The sequence below is a fragment of the Sitodiplosis mosellana genome, unplaced genomic scaffold (genome assembly GCF_009176505.1).
Source record: "Sitodiplosis mosellana isolate CC-2019 unplaced genomic scaffold, AAFC_SMos_1.0 Smas_scaffold_5, whole genome shotgun sequence".
NCBI lineage: Eukaryota > Metazoa > Arthropoda > Insecta > Diptera > Cecidomyiidae > Sitodiplosis > Sitodiplosis mosellana.
This window is the reverse complement of record NW_022595248.1, coordinates 2,344,977-2,372,651: the sequence shown is the minus strand read 5'-3', so window position 1 is coordinate 2,372,651 and position 27,675 is coordinate 2,344,977. Positions and strand designations below refer to the sequence as shown.

Below are 27,675 nucleotides of genomic sequence, written 5' to 3'. Positions count from 1 at the left end.
GATGAGAAAGATGCAAAACAAAACGAAACGAATCAAAATAAAAAAATTAAACACCAGAATAAGAGAAAATTGAGACTGAATAAAAAAAGGAAAATGTGAATCAAGAGTAAACTAACGTTTCAGTTGAAAAGGAGTCATCGCCGACACAGTATCAAAAATACAACAAAATCGAACGGAATTATTCGCGACTGTACGGAATGTTCATGCTAATGTCGGCTCAAACAATATCGTTTGGTCCGTTGCTTTCGGTATTGTATGGCGTTTTTAAGAGTGACTATCATTTTCGCTATCCATGTGAAGTGGTGTAAGTGCCGTCATCTATCCACCCAACAACACAAATTCAATTGAATCAAATTCGTGTTCCCACGATTTAGGTATTTGTTACGCGAAGAGTCTATGTTCGAGTATATCGTGTTATTTCTGTATTCTGCGCTGAATATTCAATTGAATGCCGCATTTCTATTTGTTGCTGATGCCGGTTTCTTTGGAATCAATTTATATTTAGTAGCTGCATTTGAAAACTTGGCCGATGATTTCCGCAAAATTGAACGGATTGAGTGAGGAAATCAAATCAAACGACACAATTGTTTAAAATTAATTTCATAAAACTTCCTTCCCCGTAGCTCAAACAGCGTTTCGACTAAAGCGAGAAATCAAAAAGAAAAGTTTGTGAATTGCGTCAATTTCCATCGTAATTTATTACGGTTGACAGACGAACTTCAGAACCTCTACAGTCCAATCATATTCTTTCAATTTCTCATGAGCTGCTTACAAATTTGTGCTATTACGCTGGAACTCATATTGGTATGCCATACATTGCATTTTTCCATCAATTTTAACAATAAGCTAAAATTTCCATCAACTTTTCGTCCACAGCACGAACACATTACACTGGATCGATTTGTACAAGTTTTACCCGTTTACCCAACGATTTTAGCCATTTTATTCATTTACTGTTATTTTGGAAACGAACTCTCGGCTAAGGTAGGCCTGCTGAAAATTAACTTTCATTCACTCTTCGATCCCCCAATATCTTCTTTGCAAACTTAGGCCAGTGAAGTATCAATGACCGTTTACAATGCCGAATGGTATCACTATCCATTGACGTTACAGAAGCTAACGCCGTTGATTATCCAACGAGCTCAATGTCCTGTCATCATTGATGGATTTAAACTGTTCTCTTGTACACTCGAAAATTATGCCAAGGTAAATTTTCTCCGGTAATCTCCAATCAATTTAAATAAGACCCTCTGAAAAATAGTGAATTCCACGAACTAAGTTGATCTATTTGATGGAACAAGTGAAAAATAATGAGTTAAACTTAGAACATTATACCGTCAAACACCATCTAGGCACTCAACAAAGTTGCGTCAATGATGACAATTTTGCGACAGCTTTTGAATAAATAACCGCATTAACGACACCACTATTTAAAAATAAGGAAGTTAAGGGCTGTAACACATACATATTTAATGCAAGTAATCGTCGAATAATTGAAAGTTTTCAAACTCCTGGGTGGATATTGATTTTTGTTGTTAAAAGGTTATCTCAGTTTTTTGTATATTCACAAATAAACGAGTCGTATGGCTCATGGAAGTTATAACAGTTGGAAATAGTAGTTTCAATAACTTGCCTTACATAATTCTGAATTGATGTGAGTAAAGCTGACCTATCCCTTTTTTTGTATATGTAGTAACTCAACAATTTTGTTGGTAAATCGTTTGTGCTCAAATGGACAATGAATAAATTGTTTCTGGTTAGCTTGTTTGTATCCTAATTCCAGAACTTGTTAAATATTAATATTTTACGTCAAAATCATGTCGTATGAACGTGAAAATAATCGCACTAAAATTGGAAGGCACTACATAAAACTTTTCCCGTTATGCGTAGGGAAATAGGTATGCAATTACACTGTAGGTTTTAAGTGGCTGTACGCCCGATCGATCAATGTTGAGCGCGACATTCATTTATATTTACAAGTATTTATGCTTATGACTCAACTTAAGTTAAAATTATTCGCAACGGAAATGTTAATTTTCTAATAGAAAATGCTATAAAGACTCCCTCCCTATTTAGCATACACACTTCAAGAATATTTAAAGCGTGCGTGGAAAACCTCATGAGCCAAACTGTTTATTTTTCAATCATCATTGATAATTTTTATTCGAAATGGTTTTATTTTTGCGTCACATTCAACAGAACTGCCTCTTCAATTTGTTAAATTAAAACTGTTTTTCACTTTTCCATTCCGGGTGTTTCGGAATGTTTACAGCGTTTTTTTTTTTATTTTACAGCAAATTTTCTGCGAATAATAATAAGTTCAATCGCCAATTCTGTTTATCATGTTCATCAATGAGCCAACGCATGCCAATTCCGGTAAAAATAGGCACCACATGTAAATATAGAATGCGAAATGATACATATGATTTAATTACGACATAATCCATTGAAAGCTCATTGTTAGGCACAATTGAATCGTTTAAGCGAGCTCATGCATGTGCTCAAAACATGAGTCAAGAGCAAACAAAACAACGGATCTCATGCATAACATGTGTTTTGTGAGTCAGGGTAAAAAGGATATGGCAGCGTGTGTAGGATGTGTGTGTGTGTGTTTTCATTGTTCGCGCTGTTTTGTTCGCGTCAAGGTTAAATTTGAATGAATGACGTCACATCGGAACGTGTCAGTTTCTCTATTCATAAATCGATTCGGCCGTGTGTTGCGACAGTTAGCTCCATATAAGTGTGCGGCGCGACAGCCCCTGTAGCGGAAAGGTGAAATTTGCATGCGACATTCCAATCGATAAATAGATTGGTGTTGCGGTAAGTCCAGACGGATTCTCCCGACGGAACAGCAACAACGATTCAAGTTTGAACATTTCGATATTTCCCATAATACTTTGAGCTTCGAACATTTTGGAAAATTTGTGTTTTGTGAAGTATTTCTATTGAATCTACTGGGCTTTGATACGCTTTCATTACACTTTTTGTCTTTACTTGAGAGTTTTTTTCCGTCATTTTTTTCCTTCATCATAGAAAACACCTCAGGAAAAAGAAAAAAAAATGTGTGTTTAGGCTGAAATACCGTTAAATTACACATATTTTCTTGTACTGCTTCAATATCGGGTCAATGTAGGGCACAATCAGAAAGTGTAGTACGAAAAATACGTAGAGATTTTGTCTCTTGCCAATAGACTATATATGGATTGGATGATGCATGTGCAATGTTGCTTAGAATGGACTGATTGAGATTCCATAGCACATTCGATGCTGAGATAAGATCGATGTGCAAAAAAGTCGTGTACTAATTCAATTTCCATCAAAATGAGAGAGAGAGAAAAAATTTCACACACAAACAAAAAATGTATTGAACTTTTATCGCTTGCAGCAGTAGCGCGTCGCATGCACGACACACACTGGCCAAAGTGAAAGAAATCGCGATGGAAAACACAAAAAATCGCAATGGAAAAATGAAAAACAAAAAAAATCGCGATTGAAAACAGCGACGAGAGAAAAAAAAACGTCGATTGGAACGAAAATATTTGTGTGCGATTGTTATCAAATGAGTATTTTTCTCAAACATCGCAGCGATTTTTCACGTGTGCGCGATATTTGTTTGGTGTTGTAATGGATGCTTCATTAATTTATCGTAAAATCTTATCTCGACTGTGATAATGTGCTGAGATTCATCAACGTCGTCGGCCCAACAATGGTGAGCCACGTTTTTGGCATCGTTTATTGCAATTTTTACACAAAATGTTTGCCAATGTCTATTACACGCCGAGTCAACCAACACTCGCACACATCTCGAATGCAATGAACTGAAGAAGAAGTGGAAAAAACAACGCGACCGAACTCAAAGTGTTGAAGTGTAAGTAGTGTATTTTGGACACATTGGCGTAGAAAAAAAATGCATGCACGTTACACTCATAAATTGCACACATTCGCCTCAAAGCGATTTTCATTTTTCTTCTTGTTGCGTTTGTTTTTCACTCTGTGCGCCTTCGCTTCGTCTCCACCAAATCTCTCACAAACACAAACTCAAATACACTTGAAAGGCGCAATTTATGCAATTTCTTTCTTCGACTCTTTCTCTCATCGGTCTTGCTCAAGTTCAAAATTCGCGCGCGGGCTTTTTTTCTTCTTTGCATTAGGAAGAGGTATGTGTGTGAGCGCGCGGTCGCGGTCGCGCTCACGGTGTGTATAAGTTCGTGATTTACACCATTTCGATCGTGATTCCACCAGACACAATGCACAGGCACACACCGAGAAAACAATGAACCGAAAATTCGAACCAACCGATGATGATGAGATCCGTAAACGGAATAAAAAAAAGAATAAACATAGAGGAAATGCGCGAAACGGGAGAAATGTACACAATTCAAGTGATGAAATTCTTTGCTGCTTAAATTCACATCAACGCATGTCAGGCTTTTTCTTTTCTTCTTAAATGCATTCGGTTGGTATTCGAATAAAATGCTCACTTAAAATTATTGATTCAGCGCTGGATGTTCGTCGATTGGTGTGAGTGACGGTGTTAATAAAACGATTGTCTTTGTCTTTAATCGGACAAATTTCAACGGCACACCAGCCAGATTTATTGATTTTTCTCCGCAACAACAATTTAAATTACTCAATTTCAACAACAACAAAGAGCGAAGAGAGAGAAAAAAATCGCCACTAAATTACTGAAAGCAAGTTACTTATTTTAATAAGATGATTGTTTCATTCGCTTAAACATTTCGTACAATATTTCTTGGCAGCCAGATTTTTCTTCCTCTCTCTGTCCCTCCACCTCTCCACCTGATGAATATGCTGAAGAAACAACGAAAAAAAAAACAGAGAAATATCAGCCACATATCGACATGCGCTCGCACCATTCGATCTCGGTTGTAAATAAACATATTACTAACGAACAAATTGTTTTAATGTGCTCGTTGAAAGCCATCGACTGGGTCAAAGCATGTTGATCGATTTCAATCATTTAATCATAAATTGCAGTAATTAATTTTATTATTGGATATGTTTTTCTCTCTCTCTCCATCTCCTCGTATGCGCTTTGGGTCGCTTTCGCCACTTATAGCCACTCTCTGTGGCTGTGGCATATATACATATGTGAAACGGACGAAAAATAAAAAAATAAACGTTTGGTGTGTGCAATGTTTATGCAACGGTTGCTTTCTGCCTGAAAATTAAAATAACTCATTCGACTGGTTCAATAACGGGAATACATTTGTGGCTGTGAGTGCGCGCCCGTCCGAATGGCATGAGAACCATTTTTCAGTCAATATTTTCGGCTTTTCGACTTTTTTTTTCCCTCCACACAAACACTCGAAAGAAGAATATAAACGATATTTATCGGATTAAATTTATCACCTGAAAGAAGCGAGCCTAAGTACTATATTACGACATCATTTCATCGAATTCACCATAAAAAAAAAAAACACACACACACACACACTTCAGCACATCGATTTTTCAATATTTCGAGATCGTTATTTCAGTTATTGTAATTTATTCAAGTTCATTCCGTTGAAATATTAAATCGTTGCGAAGAAGAATTCCAAATTGCTTCTCTCTTTGCATCTTTTTGCTCTTACGATTGCTTCGTGCTTTGTGGTTCTTTCCCTCGCCTTGTCTTTTTTCGACTCGATGGCTCTTCTCCCTGTGTCCTTTCTCTCTCTCTCTCTCTCTCTCTCTCTCTCTCTCTCTCTCTCTCTATCTCTCTCTCTTTCTCTCTTGAACAAGAAAGACGGTTGTGATGTCGATTGCTGGACGGGAGAGAGAAAAACGGCGAATAAATTAATGAAAAATTCCCGGTGTTTTCACACGCATACACACGCACAATTCGAAAATATTTTGAATGACAATCTTTCAAGTGATATCATTAAATTGAATGTCAGTGTTTTAATTTGCCATATGAATTTGTCAACTCCAAGTGCTTCTTTTGTTTCCTTAAGTGTGAAATGGAATCGAGACAAGAGGGACAAAAAAAAAACAACGGAGCACAAAACAAATCGAAGCCATCATTCGTTTGATAAACCGTTCGTTAATCGAATCGAAATGCAAAAGGAATTATCAATTTGTTTGCATCAGCGTTCCGTTTCCATCGCATATACACATACCTACCGCACACATATCGTTTCACTTGAGAGTCGCGTGTATGTGTAATGGAATCGAAAATATCGCAAATTACTATCGTTAAAAAATTAAATGCTATTGCCATATCGAACACATTTCATTGGAATTTCTCAAGAAGTATATAAATTTGTTATCTTTTTTTTGCTGTTCAACTTACTCGCAACACTTTTGTGTTGATACACATACAATTAATGCGGCTGGGTACATTGAAAATGTGCTCATAAAATCTTCTTTAATCACTTTTCCAGCCAATTTTTTTTTTCGTTCTACTCGCGCGATGATAATTATTTTACCTCTTTTTTTTAGTAAATAAAGATAGTTTTATTGCGTATTGAATATTTATATGCGCTTCGCATGCACCAAAAAAGAACCGAAGCGCGTTGAAGTGCGAATGATCTTTTAACAATTTATTAACGTTATCATGGACTGCGAATCAGCACTTAAAAATTATTTTATGTTGTTGTTCAACCGAATACCGATCAATAAAATTTAAAAGCATAAAATTTTATTGCCGCTTATAAATTTTTGTCAAAAATGCTGGAGAATCGACGAAAAAAAAGAGCAATATGCGTAATCGAGATGAAAATCCATAGAGAGCAGAGCACGAAGAAGACGATCATAAATGGCAGACAGCAGATACAGTGGGAAAATCATAATATTGCACGTCATTCGCCACCGCAAAAAATAGGTTTGCCGGAAAATTGGTGCAGTCGAACATCTCAGCTAAATCAAAACATTAAACTGATTTGATTTTTCAAACAGCAAAAAAAGAAAAGAAACGAGGAAAAAAAAAATTGTAACACTGAATCCAAAACCATAGCAAATGCATCATAATCAACAATGGAATAACGAAGCGAACGACAGAAAACGTGACACATAAAATTGTTTTACATTTTATTTATTAACAGCATTTGCAAAGTTGCACACGGCTGCAAAGCAAATCTCGGTGGAAGCGAGAGCATACCGAGCTGAGAGAAGTTAGCCGATAAATTATTGCTGTGTGCAGAAGCACCCAAGGAACATCAGTTACAATAATGAAATATTTTGCGATCTGAAAAACGGTATTGATTGCATTTCTTCGGCTAAACGCTCCATCTCTTTCGGATGAAATGCGCACCTAGTCATTGTTAGGTCGTTTGCAGCCGATAAATTCTGGCGCAGGCAGAGGGAAAGAGAGAGAAAAAGCAAAGGAGAAAGAGTAAGAGAAGAAGGAATACAAAGGAAGAGTGAGAGAGATGAAGGGAAAAGAGAGAATGCTCGACTATAAATAGATGCAGTAGAACAAATGCATTGTGGGTTCAAATTGGCTGGGATAAAGGCATAATTCACATTGCAAAATGGAGTAAACAAACGATTCATATGTTCGTACACAAGTCAGATGCCATGGGCTAAACATAAACATACATGCTGCGCAACGTCGCCTTCGTCGTCATCGTCATCTAAATGCATGGATTCCGTTGTTCCTGGTTGTTGCTCGATGCCTTTTTCATTCCTGATGAGAGGGCGAGAGTGAATGAGTGAGAGAATGCAGCAGCAGCAGCAGCGTGTGGCACATTTCCAATTCAATGTGGTACACCTTATGCATTTCTAACGTAACCGTATTGCATTGCATTTACCGGTTAATTTAATGAAATTCACTCAAATCCTCGTTTCGACGAGCGAAAAGACACACACACACAGTGCAGCTCAATGAGATTTCTTTCATTTCATGGCAATTCTCGATAAAATTATTCCGTTTTCATTCGCCAGCAAAACTCTATCGATTCGATGTTTTTTTTTGTTTGATCGTTTGCTTGTTCGATTTGGTGTGCTTTATGAATTTTCCCATTTTCATTTCACAATGCGCTCGATCGCGCGCGCGCTGAGCTAGAGCTAATCAAATCTCATGTAAAAAGTCTGTACCTTCTCAATTTACACGAAAATCGTGGTCATGTACTTTATACTTGCAAGTTGTGTTTTATTAGTGAAATCTCTTCGTTTCTTTTTTCTTCTCTCTCTCTCTCTCACTCTCTCTCTCTCTCTCTCTTTGCAACAAGACAACAAGAAAATCGAAAACAAAAGCTACTCCATTGGAGATCATTTTATTTTTATGTGTCGTTTTGGTGTTCATTTTTTCTTCGTTTCTATTAAAGCTTGATGAAACCTTCACCAATTCACCGAATAACAAAAATTGAATCGGAGGTGCGCGCGCGAGCTCGTCGTGAACAAGAGCTGCTTGTTTTTTTAGGCTGCACCAGCCTAAATGATGTGTGTGTGTTTCTTTTCCTCGTCGGTTTTGAAATATGTATCATTTGCGGGCGCAGGTTACATAAAAATATAAAATATTAACAATGGTGAAATAATTACAACGGAAACCCGCCCGTCACATCGCCCGAATGCCGAACGCCGTAGCGGTTGCCGCTTTTTAATTCATTATTAGTTGAAAATTTCACTATTACAAACCGCACAGTGTTTTTTTTTTCTTCTTTTGTGTCCAATTACGAAATAATCATGTTCGAAAAGCGATGCAATATTGATTTGTATGTTAAAAACAAAAATTTGTACAGCAGGCGAATCGTTATTTGCTACTTTTCACTTCTCACCCGATCGACTAAGGCTTCATGTCTTCCTAATCGTACCGTCGAATCGCTGAGCAAACCAAGTGAGTCACCACGGTTTTTGAAGTAGCAGTGAATGGTTGCCGGGTTTGAGATAGCTAGTGGAAAATGTGCCGTTTTTTGATTAAAACTTGCGGTTTTCCTCATTATATGGTCAATCTTTTCGTTAAAATCTAATGAATCGCAAATCGACCATTTCGGAATTCAGTTTGATTTGCAACAAACACATCCATTTGCACCGAGTTTACAAAAATCATTTCAACAAAAACACATTTTGCCAAATGGAGATGTTACTGCCAAAGCGAAGAGAATCTAAATGGGCCCATAAATTGAGTGGCAACGAAACAGAAAAAAACAACAACAACACTTAAGATTGTATTTCATTTCTGTAGGCTATTAAAGAGCATGGGAAACGATTTTTGATAGTTATTCGTTCTTTTTTTTTGGTGCGCTATTTTAATTCCAACGCCGACGAATAAAATATGTTTTTTTATTGTTTCGTATATGTCGTGAGTGTTGGTCCACAGTCGTCATTATTCCGACAGCTCCCATTGGATCATTTTGATTCTAATTATCGATTTGCACAACTTCATCAGCCGGCCGAGGTAAGAATGACACGAAAATCCATCGAAGAATTGTGTTTTTTTTTCAGCGTTTTTTTCGGCCGTGGAATAAAAATGTCAAAAATGGATTGATTACTGTCATGAAATCATCGGTGTTCACACTCCCAGAGCACAATTCTGATTGCATGTTTCACACCTGAACAATCACCAAATCACCGCTTTTATGTTAAATATGCAGAATTTTGCTGCGGCTGTAGAGGCTGCTGTTACCGCTTTTCCACGTGGTATACTTTTCATTCTAAATAATTGCATGGACTTGAATTGTTACTTTTTTTGTACCGAAGAACGTGCAGACGAGAATGAACGCGAAAAGAAAAGCTAAAAAAGAAACATACACGTGATAGAACGTGACGAGTCCAGAAAATGTGATCGCGCCTCAGTCGCAAATAATATTTTTTTTTCTTCTCTCCGTTAAATTGATATATTGGCTGGTTAGCCAGAGTGTAATTGAAAAGAGAGAAAAAAACACAGGCTTAGAGAGCTTGAAATATAAAACCATTGGAACAGAAAAGACGAAGGAGAAATCAATTACAAGGCGGCACGAAACGAAAAGCATAGTCGATCAACACGACAGATGAAATCAGATACATATCCTCGATACGTGCTAGTCAAAGCTTGGGCAAAGTATTAAACAAAAATAATAATAGCTCATAAAACAACTCGGCAAAGACTCAGAAGAAGAAGAAGAAGAAGAAAAAGAAGAAGAAAAAAAAACCATACGTGTTTATGGCAACGAGAATGGTGTGAACTTCCATGTTACACAACTGACAACATCTCTTTAGCATTGCGCTAGAAATACACACGGACATTTTAGCTCGATGCCAAAAATGAATAATGTACATTATGAAATGAAGTCTATTTATTTAATTTGAACACCAACAATTTGGTGGATTCTTGTTTTGTTCTGGTGAGTTGAGCGTGGTTTGGAATTCAATCGGGTCATTCTGTGTCGACTCGTCGCGTCGTTGAGTGATGAACGTAATGAAATATAATATCATCGATTATCACATTAAAGAAATAGTTGACTTTGGTCACGGTATAAGCGATCTATTGAATGGTTGATTGATTGCTTAATATGAGCTCTTGAGCGCGGCAGACAATGGCCAAAACAACATTTACGCGTCGAATGATCGGCGTGGCGCGCAAATTTGTGCTTTTTTTCGCTTCGAAAAATGTGTGTGTGGGAGAGACGATTGGAGCAAAAAAAAATATCTGCGACGAACAAGAGCGCATCACAACAACATATAGCAGCAACAAAAGCGCGAAAATAGGAGGAAAAAATGTGATTGCCATTGCAGACACACACACATATCGAGGCGAGAGACAAACGAGGCGAAAATGAAATCGAAAATGCAAAGTGACCGAGAGGTCAATGCGATAAATCTATTATTATTTACACGAATGCATTTTATCATGAGGTCACGGTATATTTGACGGCAGTGGCGGAAAATTGCGCTTATGTTATGGCGACAGAAAAATGTTAATTTTCGGGTGTTGCGCATATAAACAAATTGCCGAGGTTCTTTTTTTCTTCTCCATCGCACAATGAATTCGTTGCATTCGAGTCGGGATCGTAATGAATTTATATAGAGTTGAAACATCGACGGAGTGAAAGAAAGTGAACATAACGTCGATTCGAACATAAGTAATAAAATTCGATTATTCGATGAGGTGCGCATTTTGGCTGAAAAATCAACAAGGAAAACTCATAAAATTGCACCGAACCACAGTGCGATACACTAAACCGTACAATAAATTTCTATCACATAGAAATGCGGTATTTAAAAAAAAAAACCATGGAAGAAAAAAAAAGTAATCGGGTCAATTTAGTTTGAACCTAAAGATTGTTATTATTATAATTATACCAGCAGACAAAGTGTACTTGTGAATCGGGATAGTTCGATTGAAGAGAAGGAAAAAACACAACCGTCGAAATGAAACAGTGCCAGCGAAATGATACAAGAGTGCGAAAGAGAGACTTTAAATAACTGAACTGAGCAAAAATTCGGAAAAAGAGAAAAAAAAATCGACAACAACAGCAATAATCATAGCAGCAGCATACAGTCGAAACCGTATAGAGTTTACTACTATATTTGCACTGGGTCGACGAGGAAAAAACGAACGAAAAATAAAATTAGGAACAGAAAAAACAGTTTAGCACACGAAATGAAAACATATCGAAAATCGATTGCTGTTCGGCTCTGTGTGTTTGCGCACGATTTACTGGTTCTCGCTCGCTCATCGATGTGCAATGAATTTTTGATGTTTTTTTTTATTCCTTCGCTTCTCTTCTCTCCGTGGCATGGATTTTTTTCTTCTCTTTCTTCGCGTATTTGGTTTTGTTGTTGTTGTTGTTGTTGTTGATGTGGCATGCCGTTGCCGAGTCACAACAAAGTTGATGTTATTTTTTCGGTTTGGTTTTTTTTTCTCGTCTTCTGTTGCTTTGTTTCCAAAACATCGAATTCGAATTGAATTTGAAATCCGAAAATCGAGATGTATAAACCGATTGAAAATGATATAACGACAAGCCAAAAGAATGTTTCGATTTGCGAAAGAGATTTTAAAGTGCAAGAAAAAAAACACACACACACACACCAACCAGCCACAGCAACAGCCACACATATTTCAACCAGTTAGATCCCCGAACGAGTAATGACGACAACGGCAACCAGAAATACAGGAGGCAACAAAAACCGATTGAACAAAGAATGCGGACAAAACGACGCGAAACAACAACGAATACCGTGTAGCATTGTTTAGCTGTAAATTTGAATCTAATTACAAATTCAAACCATTTAATAAAATATGTACGCATATCACATGCGCTTAGGAGCAATGTTTTGAGCGCATGGCAAAAAAAACGTCATGCATTGTTTTCACGCGAGCGCGCACGCTCATCACATTTCGCATGCGACACAAGCAAGAAAAGACTCAAGCGACGAACCGAGCAAGATTTTCCGGCTGGCATTCGTTCAAACCGCGACTATTTCAAATGTAATTGAATTATTATCCAGCAATGGCAAAGTGAGAACGAATGGAATGCATTCGCCCATCCCGTGGGATTAAATTATTTGCCGCTCACTCGTGCGCGCGTGCGTGCAGGTTTGAAAATTGGCCGAATTTAGGCATGTAATAAATCAAATTGGAATCCGGGAGAAATCAACAGTCGAACGAGAGAGGTCCAATTAAAGCAAACTTGAGTTAAACACACACACAAACATCTTGGTGAATTTGTGAAAAAAAAATTTCATTGCATTTAGCATCCGATTTAAATAGATTTGTTTAAAATTTGTGGCGAAAAGAATAGCCTAGCAAAACGAAAAAAAAAATTCTTATGCATGTTCGGAAATATGCAAAATTCTTGTGCAAGCGACTTGAGATCGGAAATAATTGTGTGCAACATGATTGGCATTGTGGCGATGCGATGCGATGCGATGCGATGTGATGCGATGCGATGCGAATGCACAGTGCACCAAAACAGCAATTACACAAACAATAAACGGTGGCTGCGCTGATGTGCAATAAATATCATTCAATGTCTGCAATCAACGACGGAAAACCACATAAATATCTGCCTTTCAGCATGTCGATTACACGTAAAAATTACGCTATTAATTCGCAGCGCGATAACATGAGAGCGGCAGCATCGGCAGCCGATGGACGAAACGGGATGAATGTTCTGCTTTTGTAAACAAAAGCCAAATAAATTGGCAAGGCACAACTGGCAATCATGTATCAAATTATACAGTCGATCATGGGAGTACCGAGAGAGCGCGCAAAAAAAAAAACAAAACGGCGGTTTGTTTTGCACCGACGAATACGCGACGCAAAGGAAGACATGAATAAGATTCACATAAATCAGGTGTGTGTATGTGTTTAACTCGGAGATTTTTCTCCATTTCGTTTCTTCTGCCGAACGCATTCGATGAGGAATTGATTTTACGTGTGGGTCGCAGACAAACTCTAAAAACTTGCTGTTTCATTGCTAGAGTGTTAACTATTTCAATTCTGATTCATTATTTCAAACGGATTTCACACACAGCAAGCGATTTTGCGCCTTTGAGCGTTTTCGCTTTTCCAAACTCGCCGTTTGTTTTCACTCGCTATTTTTTCTCTATCTCTCTTTTTCCGTTAAATCCAAGTTCGTAAATCACTTTCCAATATATATTAAGTGAGTATTTCACCGAGAAATTCATGTACGACGTGTCGTCGTCGTCGTCGTCGTCGTCGTCGTTGTCGTCGTCGTCGTAGTCGTGTGAACTGAACGAAGGCGAAATGAAGGAAAAAAAATTGTCAGCACCCCAATGACCAAGTGACAATACATTGACAATTATTGAACGATGGCTGTGATCAAGCCATAAATTCATGCGCACCTCATAAATAATTCCATCGCTCGATGGTCACTGGCGATAAAGTCAGGTGAAGGAATTGTGATCGGTTGGCTGTTTGGCTGGCTTTGTTTGGCTGATGCACACAAAATAAGATGTGTTCTGTTTTTATATAAGCGAAACGATATGATTTCAACGACTTAATATTGAATTGACAGCCAACATTAAAATCGATGAATTCAATCTCTTCGCTATATCTGCTTTGTGTGTGTGTGTGTGTGTGTGTGCTATGTGTGGTGTGATGCCTTTGATTCAACGTGTCAAAATCGTTTATATAAGTAAATCGATTTTAACAATTCGGAAAGCAAAAGTCTCAATGAATTGAAACAGAGGAGGAAAAAAGGTGCAAACAAACGATCGGTTGACAAGTGTCAAAGTATCGTGGAAAATGCACACAAAAATAGAGAATCTAATTTAGATCTCGGTTATGTAATCTAATGAAGTTTTAATGTGCCAACGAAGAATTTTTTTTTTCTTTCGGTTTTTGTTTTTCGCACTGTTCCACATTATTCCGATGCCATTCTCTTTCGTACCGATGACATCAAAACATCAGATTGGTTTGACTCGTTCTTTTCATTGATTTTGGGATCATTTCGTATTTTGTCGAAAATGCAATTGGCTAGCGAGCCAAAAAACAAAGTGCCTAATTCTATAATTGAGATCAATTGGCAAATTTAAAATAACCATAAGTCATTTTGGTCGGGGTCAAGCTTGATTTTGTGTACGCTTTTTTGTTAGTAAGCAATTTATTCTATTCGAGAGAACTCGAGCCAATTACGTCGAATGATGAAATGGTCCTTGGGTGTCTCTATGCAACATTGCACCGCGCGATCATTGTTGGCTGTTTTGCCGATGAACATTGGTTCAGGTAGAAATGTTTACGTGGGGGCTTTAAAAAGGTGTCGAAGTTCGTTTTAGCAAAGATATCACCAGGTCATCGTCGAATGTGCATTCACTCTGCTCGCACATCGATCCAGCAATTTGTATTGCGAAAGTGAATAGAAATCCATCATTCTATCGAATTCGAATTCGAATTTGGTTGCTCTTTTTTTTCTCGATCGGATGAATCAAGGCTAAGAATATCACGACTGTTTCTCTTCTCTCCAAATACTTGAGTGTGTGTGTGTGTGTGCCAATCCGGGTGGATGCCATTTCCAGCACCGCGTCAATTCAGTTTTCATGCCGTTTCCAAAGAACATAATTCTTGCGGGTTTTTACGCGTGTGAAACGAGTTGGAAACATTAATTTGGCCGAACAAAAGCTACAATTTTAAATTTATAGCCACACGATATGTTTTTTTTTCGTTCGGTTCTCGCCGTACATCGATTCTATTTTGTGATACAATTAACGTATTGAACGAGAATCGTATTGGATTTTTTTTTCGGCGTTGAAAATGCGTCGTTTGGTGCATAATTTTTTTTCTCTTCTAGCCCGAAAATAATATGCCAAAACCAAGTAACAATTGTTTTTCATGTGCCATTCAAGTAATTTGAACATACTACTTCAGCGTGAAACGAAAAAAGAAACAACAATAATGTGAGTTTCAATGACTAGTTTTAAAGGTGCAAGCATCAAATCTTGATTGGCCAATGTGCAATGTTGTTGGTAAGGCGGAAAATAAATTTGCTGTGAGGATGTTGTAAGATTTGTCGAATGAACGAACGAATAAAAAAAAAATATTACAAAATCAGCCTTAGAACAAGTCAATTTAAACACACTTCTTGAGCTGCAACTTGAACGAAGAGAAAAAAAAAATGAAAATCCAACGATGAATTGAATTGTTCATCAGTTGATCCAATTTGAATCTACATTTTGTATATTTTTCAAGCAACAAATTCGTTGACAAAACAATGGATTCGATGTGAAGCCATTAATTGAGTACCATGCGATACAAATCGGGTACACACGGAAAACACGTTGTGACCGATGCAAAGCGCATTGCTTTTGCACTCTTGCGCTTGGTTGCGAAAAATGGCGAAATTTGTACGACACAACGCACAATGTGTTTGTTTGGAAGGAGAGAAAAAAAAATGGAATCACGGCAGTATGTGGTGCATTGCACGCGCATACTAGCGATTAGAGAAAGATTAAGTGACAGCGCATGACTTACATCTGCACTAATTGAGTCAGTGTTCTTGATCGATCAAGCAAAGCATGAAATTGTGAACAATTTTTTCGTTTTGCTGTTTCAACCCGCGTTGAAACACACATATTCCGACCCAAGTATTAATTCCATTTTTGTGTGTGTCTGTGTTATGTGTTCATGTCAAAATATGTGTACAGGTATTTTTACGATATTGCAACTGATCTCATGGGTTGGATTTCACGCAGTGCTCTCGGTTAATTTGGTTAAGAATGTGCCAGACAGTGTCTCTCTCACTCTCTCACTCAGTTATGAAATTGTGTGAAAAAAACAAACAACAACTGAACATTGGTGGATGCCAAGCCTCATCACGCCGGCATATGGCACATCATGTACAAAAGACGAAAAAAACAACGACAACAGAGAATAGATAAATTCAAACGATGAAAAGAAATTAAATTTTTAAACAGCGAAAACTGCAAAATCACCATCACACTTCTCTCCCTCGCGCTCGCTCGCTCGCTTGCTAGGTTTTCATTCACGATCGTCGTCATGAAATCAATCTTCGAACCTACATGAAGCCATTCGAATTTATTGGAATTAATCGAGTCACACACAATGAATTGAAATGATTTTAAATGACGGAATAACAAAACAACTTCAGTCTTTAGACAAGACGAGTTGAGAGAAGAAAAAAAACGACGACGACGACAAGCAAGTACAGTACACAACAATGAAGCCGAACGAATCAAAGTATGAAATGGTGTTGGCAACGAAGAACATCATCATCATCGTCATCATTCACCGAGTGAGTCCCATCAACAGCCATTCAAAATCAGACTATGGAAAAAAAACACCATACTCAAACTCAACGACTCATATTGCTCCGACACAAACAACCATACGGAAGAAAACGTATAAATCAAAAAAGAAATTCGTGCTTTTTTCTCTCTCTCTCTCGATTTGTGTAGCCGAGAAACAATGAAAACCAAGGGATAGAAAAGAAGAAAGAACACACCTACTTCTCGGCAATTTCGAATTTGATTTTTCAACAAAAAAAGCCACAATAGCACTAGCGACCGCAAACAAAACAAACGTTAATTTTTCGCTCTCCGGTGCGCGCTCTCTTGCTCTCTGAGAAACAGTCTAGCAAGAGGAGAAAGAAAAATGTGGACCAAACAGTGAAAAACAAAACAAAAACAAAACCAAAAGGCACATGAAGAACACACGCGCTGAAATGAAATGTGTATGCTCGAGCGTGCGAGCGCTTATTTCAACCCACATCAAATGCGATTTACTTTAATCATCTATTAACATATTCGTTTTGCACAGTGTAAAACGTTGTGAAAAACGCACACACACACACATTTCACCGTTACAAAACAAACCAATTGATATCTTCCGCATTTGCGATTGCCCAAAAATAACTCTTTTTTCTCTGTTTGTTTGTCTTATTTAAGAGAACAGAGAAAACCAATCCGAATCGATTGTTGAATAATTATTATTGTTCGGTTTGATTCAAAAACCGTGCGCGAGAAGTTCATATATCATGTGCAATTCAATGCGATTCTGCTAGTAGCTCGGTGCATCAACGATAGATAAGCCAATGATAACGAAATGCTTTCAGCCAATAACATGACGATAGAGCGGTTAAATGAGCCGCGCAAACGAACCTAAAGGCATTCATCGATTTACAATTCATCAAATTACAGCGCATTATTCAAGCGATTAACGCGATCCAATGCACCATGAGCTGCAACGAAACGGAATCTCATTTATCATCTATATGCATTTCGATACAAGAACAGGATGAAAGTATGAGCGGCAACTCGTGTATGTGTTTGTATATCCGATAGCCGGCAAACCGAAGAAAGTTTAAAATTATTATAAATGGTTTTGAAAAAAAAAATTCAATTTGTATATTAGCAACAGTTATGTGGTGCGCGGCGCACACAAAACAGGTGATCGTGATATTCATTTTTCTTCCTTTTCTCCCTCTCTCTCTCCCTCTCTCGCTCTCTGCAGATCATCGAATTACGGTATTGCTTGTTCGATCCGAATGACGTTAGGTGGTTTCAACTACTCGATTCAATTATTATAATTGCACATTGTTTTACACGCTGTGTGTGTGTGTTTTTCGGTTTGCATTGATTTTACTGATGTTTGTTATCTGAAATCTGCAAGTTGGGCTCGCGCACACACACACACACACACCAGATTTTCGTATCACACAACAACGCTTTTAGGCAAATTGGTTTTCGAACAAACAAAAACCGGAAAGATGAATTGTTTGTTGCTCTGAATTGGCGGCGAGCCGCGCGCGCAATTGTAATGCAAATTTTTTTCATGTTTACTTCAATATTCTCAAGGCATTCTTTCACCGCGGGAAAAAGTAAACAAAACGCCGATCGTCGACGACGTCGACGACGATGTTGTGGATCAAACCACTGAGCGCGCGCTCTGCTCTCGATTTTCGTTGCACACAGACGATGGAAAGAAAAGCCCAACATAACGAAAATATCGCCAGAACAATGGTGAAATGTATCGATTTATTTATTGTGCATTGATAAATCGATTCCACCATAAAGATAATCATCGATTTATTTAAGGCAATTTAATAGATTTTTTTCTTCGGTTCGCTATGATTTCGATTCGGCCTCACACACACTCACTCAGCGCTATCAAAACAATGATAGCATCAATGCACCACGAATATGACTATGTCTAGCGCATACAATTTGCAGCGCTATTAAAAGCAGCGAACGAACGAGCGGGCGCTCGATCGCTTTAGCGCACTCTTTCTCTGCACCAATCGATTGATTCTATTGTTTTAAATTTGCATAATAATAACAATAATTAGGCTCAATAACGAAACAATAAAATCGGCACAAAAAATGAGGGAAAAAATTGAAATGGATTTTTCTTTGCATCCAAAGAACGGATAGAAAAACGACGACGATGGCGACGATAATAAATTAATTGTAACGATAATTTAGCGCAACGAAGTGAATGAATAATAACAACGAAATGGAAAGTCTTTTTTCGGGTGAGTGAATGCCTTTTTTCTGCTCTCTATCTCCACCTCACTCTATCTTTCTCTCCTTCTGTCGGTTGTGATTTATTTCACTCTGTGTTTGAGCTTTGTTGTCTTCACCAGCCGATTAAAAATGGTGTGTGTCGGTTGTTGTATACAATTATCGGCAGTAAGCATTTCATTTTGTGTGACTTGAGTAGAAGCAGAAAAAAGACATAGACTACGTCGTATACAGTTGCTCATAAATGAGCTTGTGAATCGTGTTTTTTTTCGTTCGTCGTTCTTGATCTGCGCTTGTCTCTTCAAGCCCGTAGTAAACGCGGCCGTTCAGTCACAACAAAATCTGCACACCATATACACCAGATAAAATGATCAATTGATCACGCGTTGTCCTACACACGTCTATTTTATGTACAACAGTTCTTGCTCGCCTTTTTTCAGCTTTGCCGATTTTTTTTTTTTTTGCTTCTCTGGTTGTATTAAAACAAAACCAAGGCATGTAAGAGGTACATTTCTCAATTTCTTTTTGTACCGGTCGATCGGTCGAACGTTCGTTCGTTGTCTCTTTCGATTCATTTGCTGTTTTCCATGTTGCTGTTTCTCTCTCGTTCGTTCGATTCATTTAACCCCAAGGTTCATTTTAACGAGATTTAAAATTAAATCGCTTCAATTTCGCGTATTTTTCCTCTTCGTTTGGCTCATTCGCATTGTGTGTCTCTGTGCAATCTGTGTGGGGATTATGCAATATGAACGATGAAGTTATTGAAGTGCACCAGAGAGAAGATATGTGGAACAACAACAACGAAATGAGAGAGAGAGAGAGAGAGGAGAGAGGGAGAAAAAAGCCGAAGAACAAAAGACGGAAAAAATTAGCACTTGGCGAATATATGATTAATAAAAACCAAATAATGGTTTGGAAAATGGTGTTATTTGCTTCGAAGCGTCCAATTCACGGCCCATACAAACCGAATAAGCATTTCGCTTAATGATCAAGTTATAATGATCACTCCATTTTTCCGCGCTGTCCGATAACAAAGAAAAAAACGAAGTAAACATGGGCATTTCATTGAATTTGGCTTTGTTCATTCAATTGTACGGAAACAGAAAATCCTTTTCAACAGCCAACAAAGTCACACAAAGGGCCCGAGATGCGTGTTACACATTTCGCAACCTTGTGCCGTTCGTCGTTTATCTGCTCTACATTGTAGCATTGTACACGTGAATATTTTAATTTACATGCCGTTCAACACAATCGGCCGTTGTTTCTGTTTCCTTCTTCTTCTTCTTTTCTCGGTTCAGCGTACAATAGTTCAAATGTTCTCAGGCGAATTGTGCGCGCAGCACATGGTGATCTCTCTTTCTCGGTGTGCTTTGCTCTGGCTTTGTCTGTGTGTTGCCGTGTTTCCACTGTTGCAAAATGACTGCAAGACCTCACCGCACATAAACTCTTCATTTTTCTTCCTTTTTGACACATTCACGACTTTCGTGGTGAAACCGGCTTCGACTCACAACAGCTCATAATGTGAGAGAAATACTCGGCAAGCCAATGTGCCCAAAAACGCTCAATCCCACATTGCATTGACAGTGATGTAGAATGCGTTCGAGTCATATTTTATTCGTAAATTTCATAAGAAAAAATATTGAAAAACTTTCGCATCTCGATGGGTCTTGTGTTGTTTCGTTCGATTTTTGTCACTTTCTATCGTGCTCCGAGCAATGCCAACCAACCGCCATTGGTTTAATTCAATCTTCAGCGTGGATGTGTCGTCGTGTCTTGCGATCGTTTGGCCCAATTAGTGATTATGTTCTTTGACCTCAAATGTTACAAAACATTGGCAACATTTTTTGTGTGTGTCTGCGCGCATACATTTGCATGTTGCAATTTTGTGAATTGATTACGGAGCCGCAATTTGGTGTGCTGCTGCCGCTGCAAATTGAACATTTTCTCATGTTAAATCGTTCACCTCAGCCGAGGCATAGAAGTAATTCAACACCGTCACACAGTGACTAAAATTCATTTCAAGACAGTTTCCGATGAGTCGGAGTTAAAACCAATGAGTAATGAGAGAAAAAAAGAAGCAATCTTCGATTTTCAACGGCATAGGCAAGATATGCGAAGAAGAATACGATTTGCCTTAATTTAGAAGATGAATGCCTTGAATGGGTTAACGAAACAGAAAAACAAACTCCCATTTACCATCTAATCACATCGTATACAATCGACAACGACGACGACGACGACGACAACAACAACGACACACATTATCGTTCACATTTCTCTATCGAACCCGAATGCAAAACATGCTCGTCGATTGACCTGCAAATTTTAATCGTTTTTCTTTGTGTAAACGGCTGCTGCTGCCGTTGTTGCTGCTCCACGAGCGCGCGCGTACTCATCTTCATTGTGGCCGATTTTAGGTATACTTTGTAGTTCGAATACCTTATCTACATAATTCCATTGATTTTTCCATGCATTCGACTCACTAGCTCGATGCGGTGTACGCTTGCAAAATACAAAATTCACTATAAATCCATGGAATCAATCGGCGCAGAAAGTGGGATGTGTGCTCTGCTCTAGCTTTGGGTTATGGCTCGATTATATGTGATTTACATGCAGAGAAAATATTTATGCGTTAATTCAAATGTCGGTAGTGATCACGTTTCACCTGTATCAAACTTTGTTTTGTCGAATATCTAATAACGATGAGCCCGAGCGCGCACGCCGCTAGATTTATGTGTTCTGCTTACTTCTTCCGTAAACGGTAATGGGTGCCGAGACATGAGTCCCCCCAGTGCCTACTTCCATGTGAAATTCTGTCTGTGTGAATCTTCATTTCACTTCTTTTTTTTGTGTGCCAATCCGGTTCATCGATGAGCGGCAAAAACAAGGAACAGAAACATTTCGCATATACCCGATGAAAAAATTAGCCAGAACAAAGGTACAAACAAACGATTTTCCAATTAAATTGTTTAGTTTGTTACGATTCGTGAGTGCATTTGCAATTTCGGTCTTTTTCATTGATCCATTTCGAATTTTTAATTATTATTTCATCCAATTCCAAATCGGATTCATCATTGAATATTTCGTACTTGCATTTCATTTTTTACGAAGAAAAGGATTACCAAAATGACCAAATGATACTCGGCAAGCTGCACTCGCTCAGTCTTGGAAGAAAAAAGCAACGGGAAAGTGTGATATGAGGCACATTTTAAACAACGACCAGGAAAAAAATGTGCTGTTAATATTCTTGTCGAGTTAAGGTGCTATGCCCAAAAAGCGCACGTTGAATATGATTGCGAGCGCCCTAAAAAAGAAGTGTAAGAAATTTGTTTTTCTCTGCTGAAATTGGTTTAGCGGTCATGTTGAACATGATTTATGGCATAATTAAAAAATCCCAAAACGATATTACTTTATTTCGTTTTAATGATTGGCCGAGTGTTAAGCGAGCACACACCGCGCATTGATTATATTACATATTTTACATATTATACTTTGTGTCCCCCTCTCCCTCTCGCTCTGTCGCTCTCTGTCATCTTTGAACGCATTGGAAAAAGAGACCAAGTGCCAAAATTTCTCTTTATGAAACCGAGTTTTAATTTAATTTTTACTTGTTGATTTTGGTGTTTTTGTTTTGCCGTACGTGTTAACGTCAGCGAACAAAAGCCTCCAATCCCGTATAAAGTCCGTGTGTCGTATTGTTATTGTGTTGCGCGAACAACGGCGGTGTAAAATTAGCTATTTTATTATCAGCAATCGCAATCAAACCGAATAAATAAACATGAAAATGGTACCAGAGAAGAAAGGAGAGAAAAAAAACGTGCGCTGGGGAGACAATGAATATTTATGACAGAGTACCGGAGGAAACAGGACAAACATAAAAGCACATATTTAATTAATTTAATCTCTGTTTTCTTCACTTTTTGGTGTAGTTTTTGTTTTGCATGAGTGTGATGCTCTGGTTTTTTTTTTTGCATCTCTACACCGGCACTGGTTAAGTTGCGTATCAGATGTAGAAAAAAGATGCTGTGGCCGAAGCAACTCAAGTGCAGTGGCATGCCTATAAATTTTGGCATTGCCGCGAGATATATTATGCATGAATGCATTGCTTTCAATTTCTCATGTACATGCCATGGAAAGAGAGAGAGAGAGAGAGGGAGAGAGAGAGAGAGAGAGTACGAGGCGCGTATACGCGCGACCTTCTTCTCTTCGCCTGCACCGCCACAAGAACACGAATTATGCGTACGGCCAACGATACATTTATGGCCTGTAAATTGGTTTTTTATAGTTTTAATCTTTATCCTTGTCATTTTTAATTGATTTTATTATATCGACGGCGCTGTATCTTGTGCTGCATACTGCACTGAATTGCATTTTAAATGAGCAGAGAGCAAATACGACCCGATGACTAAATGGAACGAACTATTCAATGCCTTGCCTTTAGCCTGATATTATTATGTTGTATAACTCGTTAATGAAACCATTTTTCACCGCAAGTACCATTTAAACTGCAATGACAAATCGAAAACAAACAAATGCGGATGTCTTCATTTTTGAGGTGGGCTCGGTGTGAGCGCACATAATGTTGACTACTTTATGTTGAACTGAAGGTGCTTGAATGCATTCCTAAGGGATTACACGAAATGAAGATGTTGGGCTGACCAACAAATTCTTGGCAACAATAATAAACTCGGTTATTAACATTACATTTAACAAAATAATTACGTTGGAATTGAGAGTAAGAGACTCTCACTGAGAGTTAGAGAAAGAGTGAGAGAGAGAGACAGAGATGTGGGACATCTTAATATCGAGATGGGAAATTTTTTTTGGCTTTCAGCACGGTTTGCACACTTGATTTAAATTTCGTAGCTGAAATTCTGCTGTCAGCATTTTTGGCTTGATTTTTGATTTTTGCTCTCAGCACCTCTTGCTCATTTTTAAGTGTTCAGCTGCCATTTTCGATGTAGGTCTTTTGGTTTCAGCACTTTATAATAAATATTGACATAAATGTAATTGTCGATCGATCAAAAATTATAAGAAAATTGCTCCAACAATTTCACGTTGATACGTTTTGCATACTCAATTCAAATTGCGTTCGGTTTTTTTTCTCCTTAGTAATCACAATGTTTTGCCAAAACAAAAGTTGTTCGAGGTAAAAAAGAGGCAGGAAAAAAGCACGGAAAAATACTTTCGTTTTACATATTTCGATGAAATAACAATAATTTGGCCCTTCCATATAATGCGAATTCGGACAATTAGCCAAAAAAAAGCCGGGTAGATTGGTGCAAAGAAAGCGTCAGACTGTATACAAAACACTATTATTTGCGCTGCTTTTCATTAGAAAACCGTTAACAGTCTCCTGATACGGGATAAAATAATATACATATTTATTTCGTTTACAGTTTTTCACATGTATCGGAATGTAAACGGTCCATCTCTCGATCGCCTCATTATTTATTCATTTTTCACTGTCATTTCGGTTCCTGCCTGAATACCAATCGCACTTTGTACTCTACCGCTCTCATCTAAATTCTCTCTCTCTCTCTCTCCGGTACGATATACACTTTGGGACTTTGTTCATTCGTTCACTCTCAACCAATGGCTACTTTTTCTTTCATTCTTTATGAATATTTCGGGCGTAGAATGCCGAAGGCTTTGCTAATGAGATGATTTCTCAATTACATATAATTGAGAACCGAACTGCTTTTCGGCTGATTGATGTTTGCAACATTGTAATAGTATAATTGGTTGGTGCGTTGTTCTCTTCGCTCTTCAGTTCTTTGCTCGTCACTCGAATATTGTAAGTGATTTAAAGCATCGCTTAACATTCATGATAATTTGTCTCAATCGATGCACTATATTACTTGGGTTACATTCAGACTATTCTACAGGTGAAAGAGTGAGTGGCCGAAATATGAAAAATATACCACACAACATACAATTTATAGAGACAGACGCAGACAAAACATTGCTCGCATGCGACGTTGAATGAAGATGTTGTACATTCATCATTGACCAAATGCGATTTTCTTTTCTCCACAGACCAAATGTTCGGTCGGCACAAGTTGCCGCAGAAGATTGACACAAAGTTGAAAGGAAACAATGAACCATCGATGACTTATGACTTATGACTTCAATGGGAAACGTATGCGGCTTCAATGGCAACAAAGAGAAGCCGAATTGAAAAAAAAAAAGAGTTTTAACAACTTCCAACGTTTGACTGTCGAAATAAAATGACTTATTATTCACAACATCACAACAAGGTATTTGGGCAATATCTTGACTAGCGATCTGAATTCTTTGATCAGAAACAATCACAAAACGTTTTATTCTAAAAGCTTCTGTTCAAAACGGGTAAATCAACTGATTTTCTATTCTGAATTCAAATACAGGTAATGTAAAAATAGATCATTTCAAGGTACATTTGCATGATATCGATCAATTCGATGTCGTTTTTTCAGCGAAAATAAAACAGACTACCGTTCTTTATCATCTGAATTGATCGCAATGATGTCATTTGGCCGACAAACAAACACATTGTCTTCCCTCTCAAAAAATGCAAAATATAACTAATCGCCTTAAATGATTTCATTTGGGTGTTTGTTGGCAACGCGATGCTTCTTGCAATGCAATTTCCTGGGCGAATATCAAAATCAAAACAAAATTAGCAACAAATGCTGTTTTTTACGCATTCGTTGTCACTCGACGAGAATGGTGATGCTATATGGTCATAAACTGAAAATAATCATTTAAGACATGTCTCGACCGGTTCGGTGTTACGGGAGATGCAGTGTGATGGCAATAGCTGTGAAGCTGGTAATAATTAATGCAGACCAAAATCATGACAAATTATTTGTCTATTCATTTTCATTAAATCCAAACGTTTTTTTTTAATGTAACGCTAATTCTGTTCTACCGTATTGACTATTTTCGGTCATGTTCAAAGCAAACAACGACAATGATTCACACAAACGGCCTTCTGGCTAACAGAACTTTGTCTCGCGATTTACTATCTAAAAATAGTGTGATGGTTCTTTCGCGATCGATTCGCTGACGAATTTTTGGAATCCTTTCACAAGAGAACGAAACTTGATGATCATTGCACCGTTCGTATAAGGAGAATTTACTCGAAAAACATCGAACAATGCATACCATCATTCTCAACTTATGAATTTAGCAAGCCTAAAAAATGATCGGTGCAAATGATCGGTGCAAATGATTCGCATAAAAAGTATGAATTTTGGTCATTCTACGGTTTTCTGATTATTTTACTGCTATACTGGCCCATTTTCAAGTAACCACGGTTCGTTTTACCCACGGAAATTCTTTTTTAAATTGAACAATTTACCAAACGAATTTTTTTTTTCGATCGAAAAACAATTTGGCGCTCTTCGTGCGGAAGCAATAAAATTAAATGTTTGCAGCTGTTGCAAGTGTGTGCGTACATCGTACATTGTACAATTCGTACAACCTTGGATTGGCTATTTATTTAGCATAAATATGATGACCTAATTTGATTTTCTTATTAACGATGCCATAAAATTTATGCGTAATATCCAATAGCTGAAGGGATAATGCAATTTGTTTTCCGTTGAAAGTAATAATTTTTGGATACCTACCCGAAAAAAGTGCAGCCATAAAGTGGTTATCGAAAATTGATGCGTTTAATTGACGTACATGCATTTTTGGCTCGGAACCAGAGAAAAAAAGATTGATTATCATGAATTACACTGTATTATATTTTATTATCACGAGATCGTTGATTGAAGTGTCTCCGTAATGATCGTAGTAAGTCAATAAAATTGATCGCAGCTATAAAATAACAGCTTATTATGTCGCCGCAAGATTCGCTCTTTTCACGAACGATATACAAAGACACGTACCGAATTGTGTTTGTAAGCGGGAACGATACAATGCTTTAAAGCAAATCGGTTGGACAGGCGGAGGAGCCTATATTCAAAGAAAAAAACATCGAATGCAAATTCTTTTTTTGGATGAATAATTATCTGCGATCAATCCATGATGCAGTGCACTGAGATTGCTGACTGTGGAAAATGATTACATTCAAAGCGTGACCATAAAAACACATGCACACATATGTGAATATGTGCAATTATCCGTGTAGGGAATTTCGAGTGAGCGCATGAAACGAGAAACGAAACGTTGACGAGTGAAAAAGCCAACGATCCCGTCGGTATTGCGCCACAAGGAAAAAGGTGTGAAATTGCATTGAATTATGGATGAAAAGCAGATTTTTCGCTCGTTTTTTTCTGCCTCTGCTTCGTTGCACGTAACCGTATTGAACGATGTGGATATTTGCATTTCATAGTTTTTGGATTGAGTACGGCCATTGATACAACGTGACAAATACAAATATAGAAAATAAGAGGGAACAAGCGCTTAGATCAAAAGATACCAATCGCTAGTAATTTATCACGGGAATCGTATGGAATACTGAACCACGAAGTGAAGGAGAATGTGTGGCAAAAAGCGAGTTTTGCGTGTGCGCGCTTAGAAACCCGAATTGACCAATTCAATGTGTGATTTGTTTGTTTGGGCTTTTATCTGTATCTATGTAGCTATGGCTGTAGCTGAAATAAAAGCGAAAAATTCTCGATTTAATTACGAACAAAAACGAAGCGAAATTCATTTATTTTAAGAGAAAAAACGAATCAAATCCTGACGCAAATCCATCAAAACGAATCTAATTTGAATTGGAATTTGCGATTCTAGTACTTTTTCCCATGGTCAGCAGCATCAGCACGTGAGAAATGGCAGAGAATAAATATTCATCAAAGTGACAGATGAAACGAC

At 37.8% G+C, this 27,675-nt stretch overlaps 1 protein-coding gene across 1 annotated transcript; it reads left to right on the top strand.

Annotated features, from left to right (window-relative positions):
- The first annotated feature begins 209 nt into the window (after nt 1-209).
- On the top strand, nt 210-3,077 carry LOC129566992 (odorant receptor 4-like). Its single transcript, XM_055443441.1, has 7 exons — nt 210-304; nt 375-557; nt 624-804; nt 877-984; nt 1,051-1,206; nt 2,809-2,866; nt 2,938-3,077. The coding sequence occupies exons 1-7, from the start codon at nt 210-212 to the stop codon at nt 3,075-3,077; spliced, it is 921 nt and encodes a 306-aa protein (XP_055299416.1).
- Nucleotides 3,078-27,675: the final 24,598 nt, after the last annotated feature.

Excerpts from the sequence above, each read along its gene's own strand:
- LOC129566992 (XM_055443441.1), top strand. The coding sequence starts at position 210 with ATGTCGGCTCAAACAATATCGTTTGGTCCGTTGCTTTCGGTATTGTAT. Across the intron at positions 305-374 it reads CGCTATCCATGTGAAGTGGT|GTATTTGTTACGCGAAGAGT; the intron begins GTAAGTGCCGTC and ends CCCACGATTTAG. Across the intron at positions 1,207-2,808 it reads CACTCGAAAATTATGCCAAG|ATTGGTGTTGCGGTAAGTCC; the intron begins GTAAATTTTCTC and ends ATCGATAAATAG.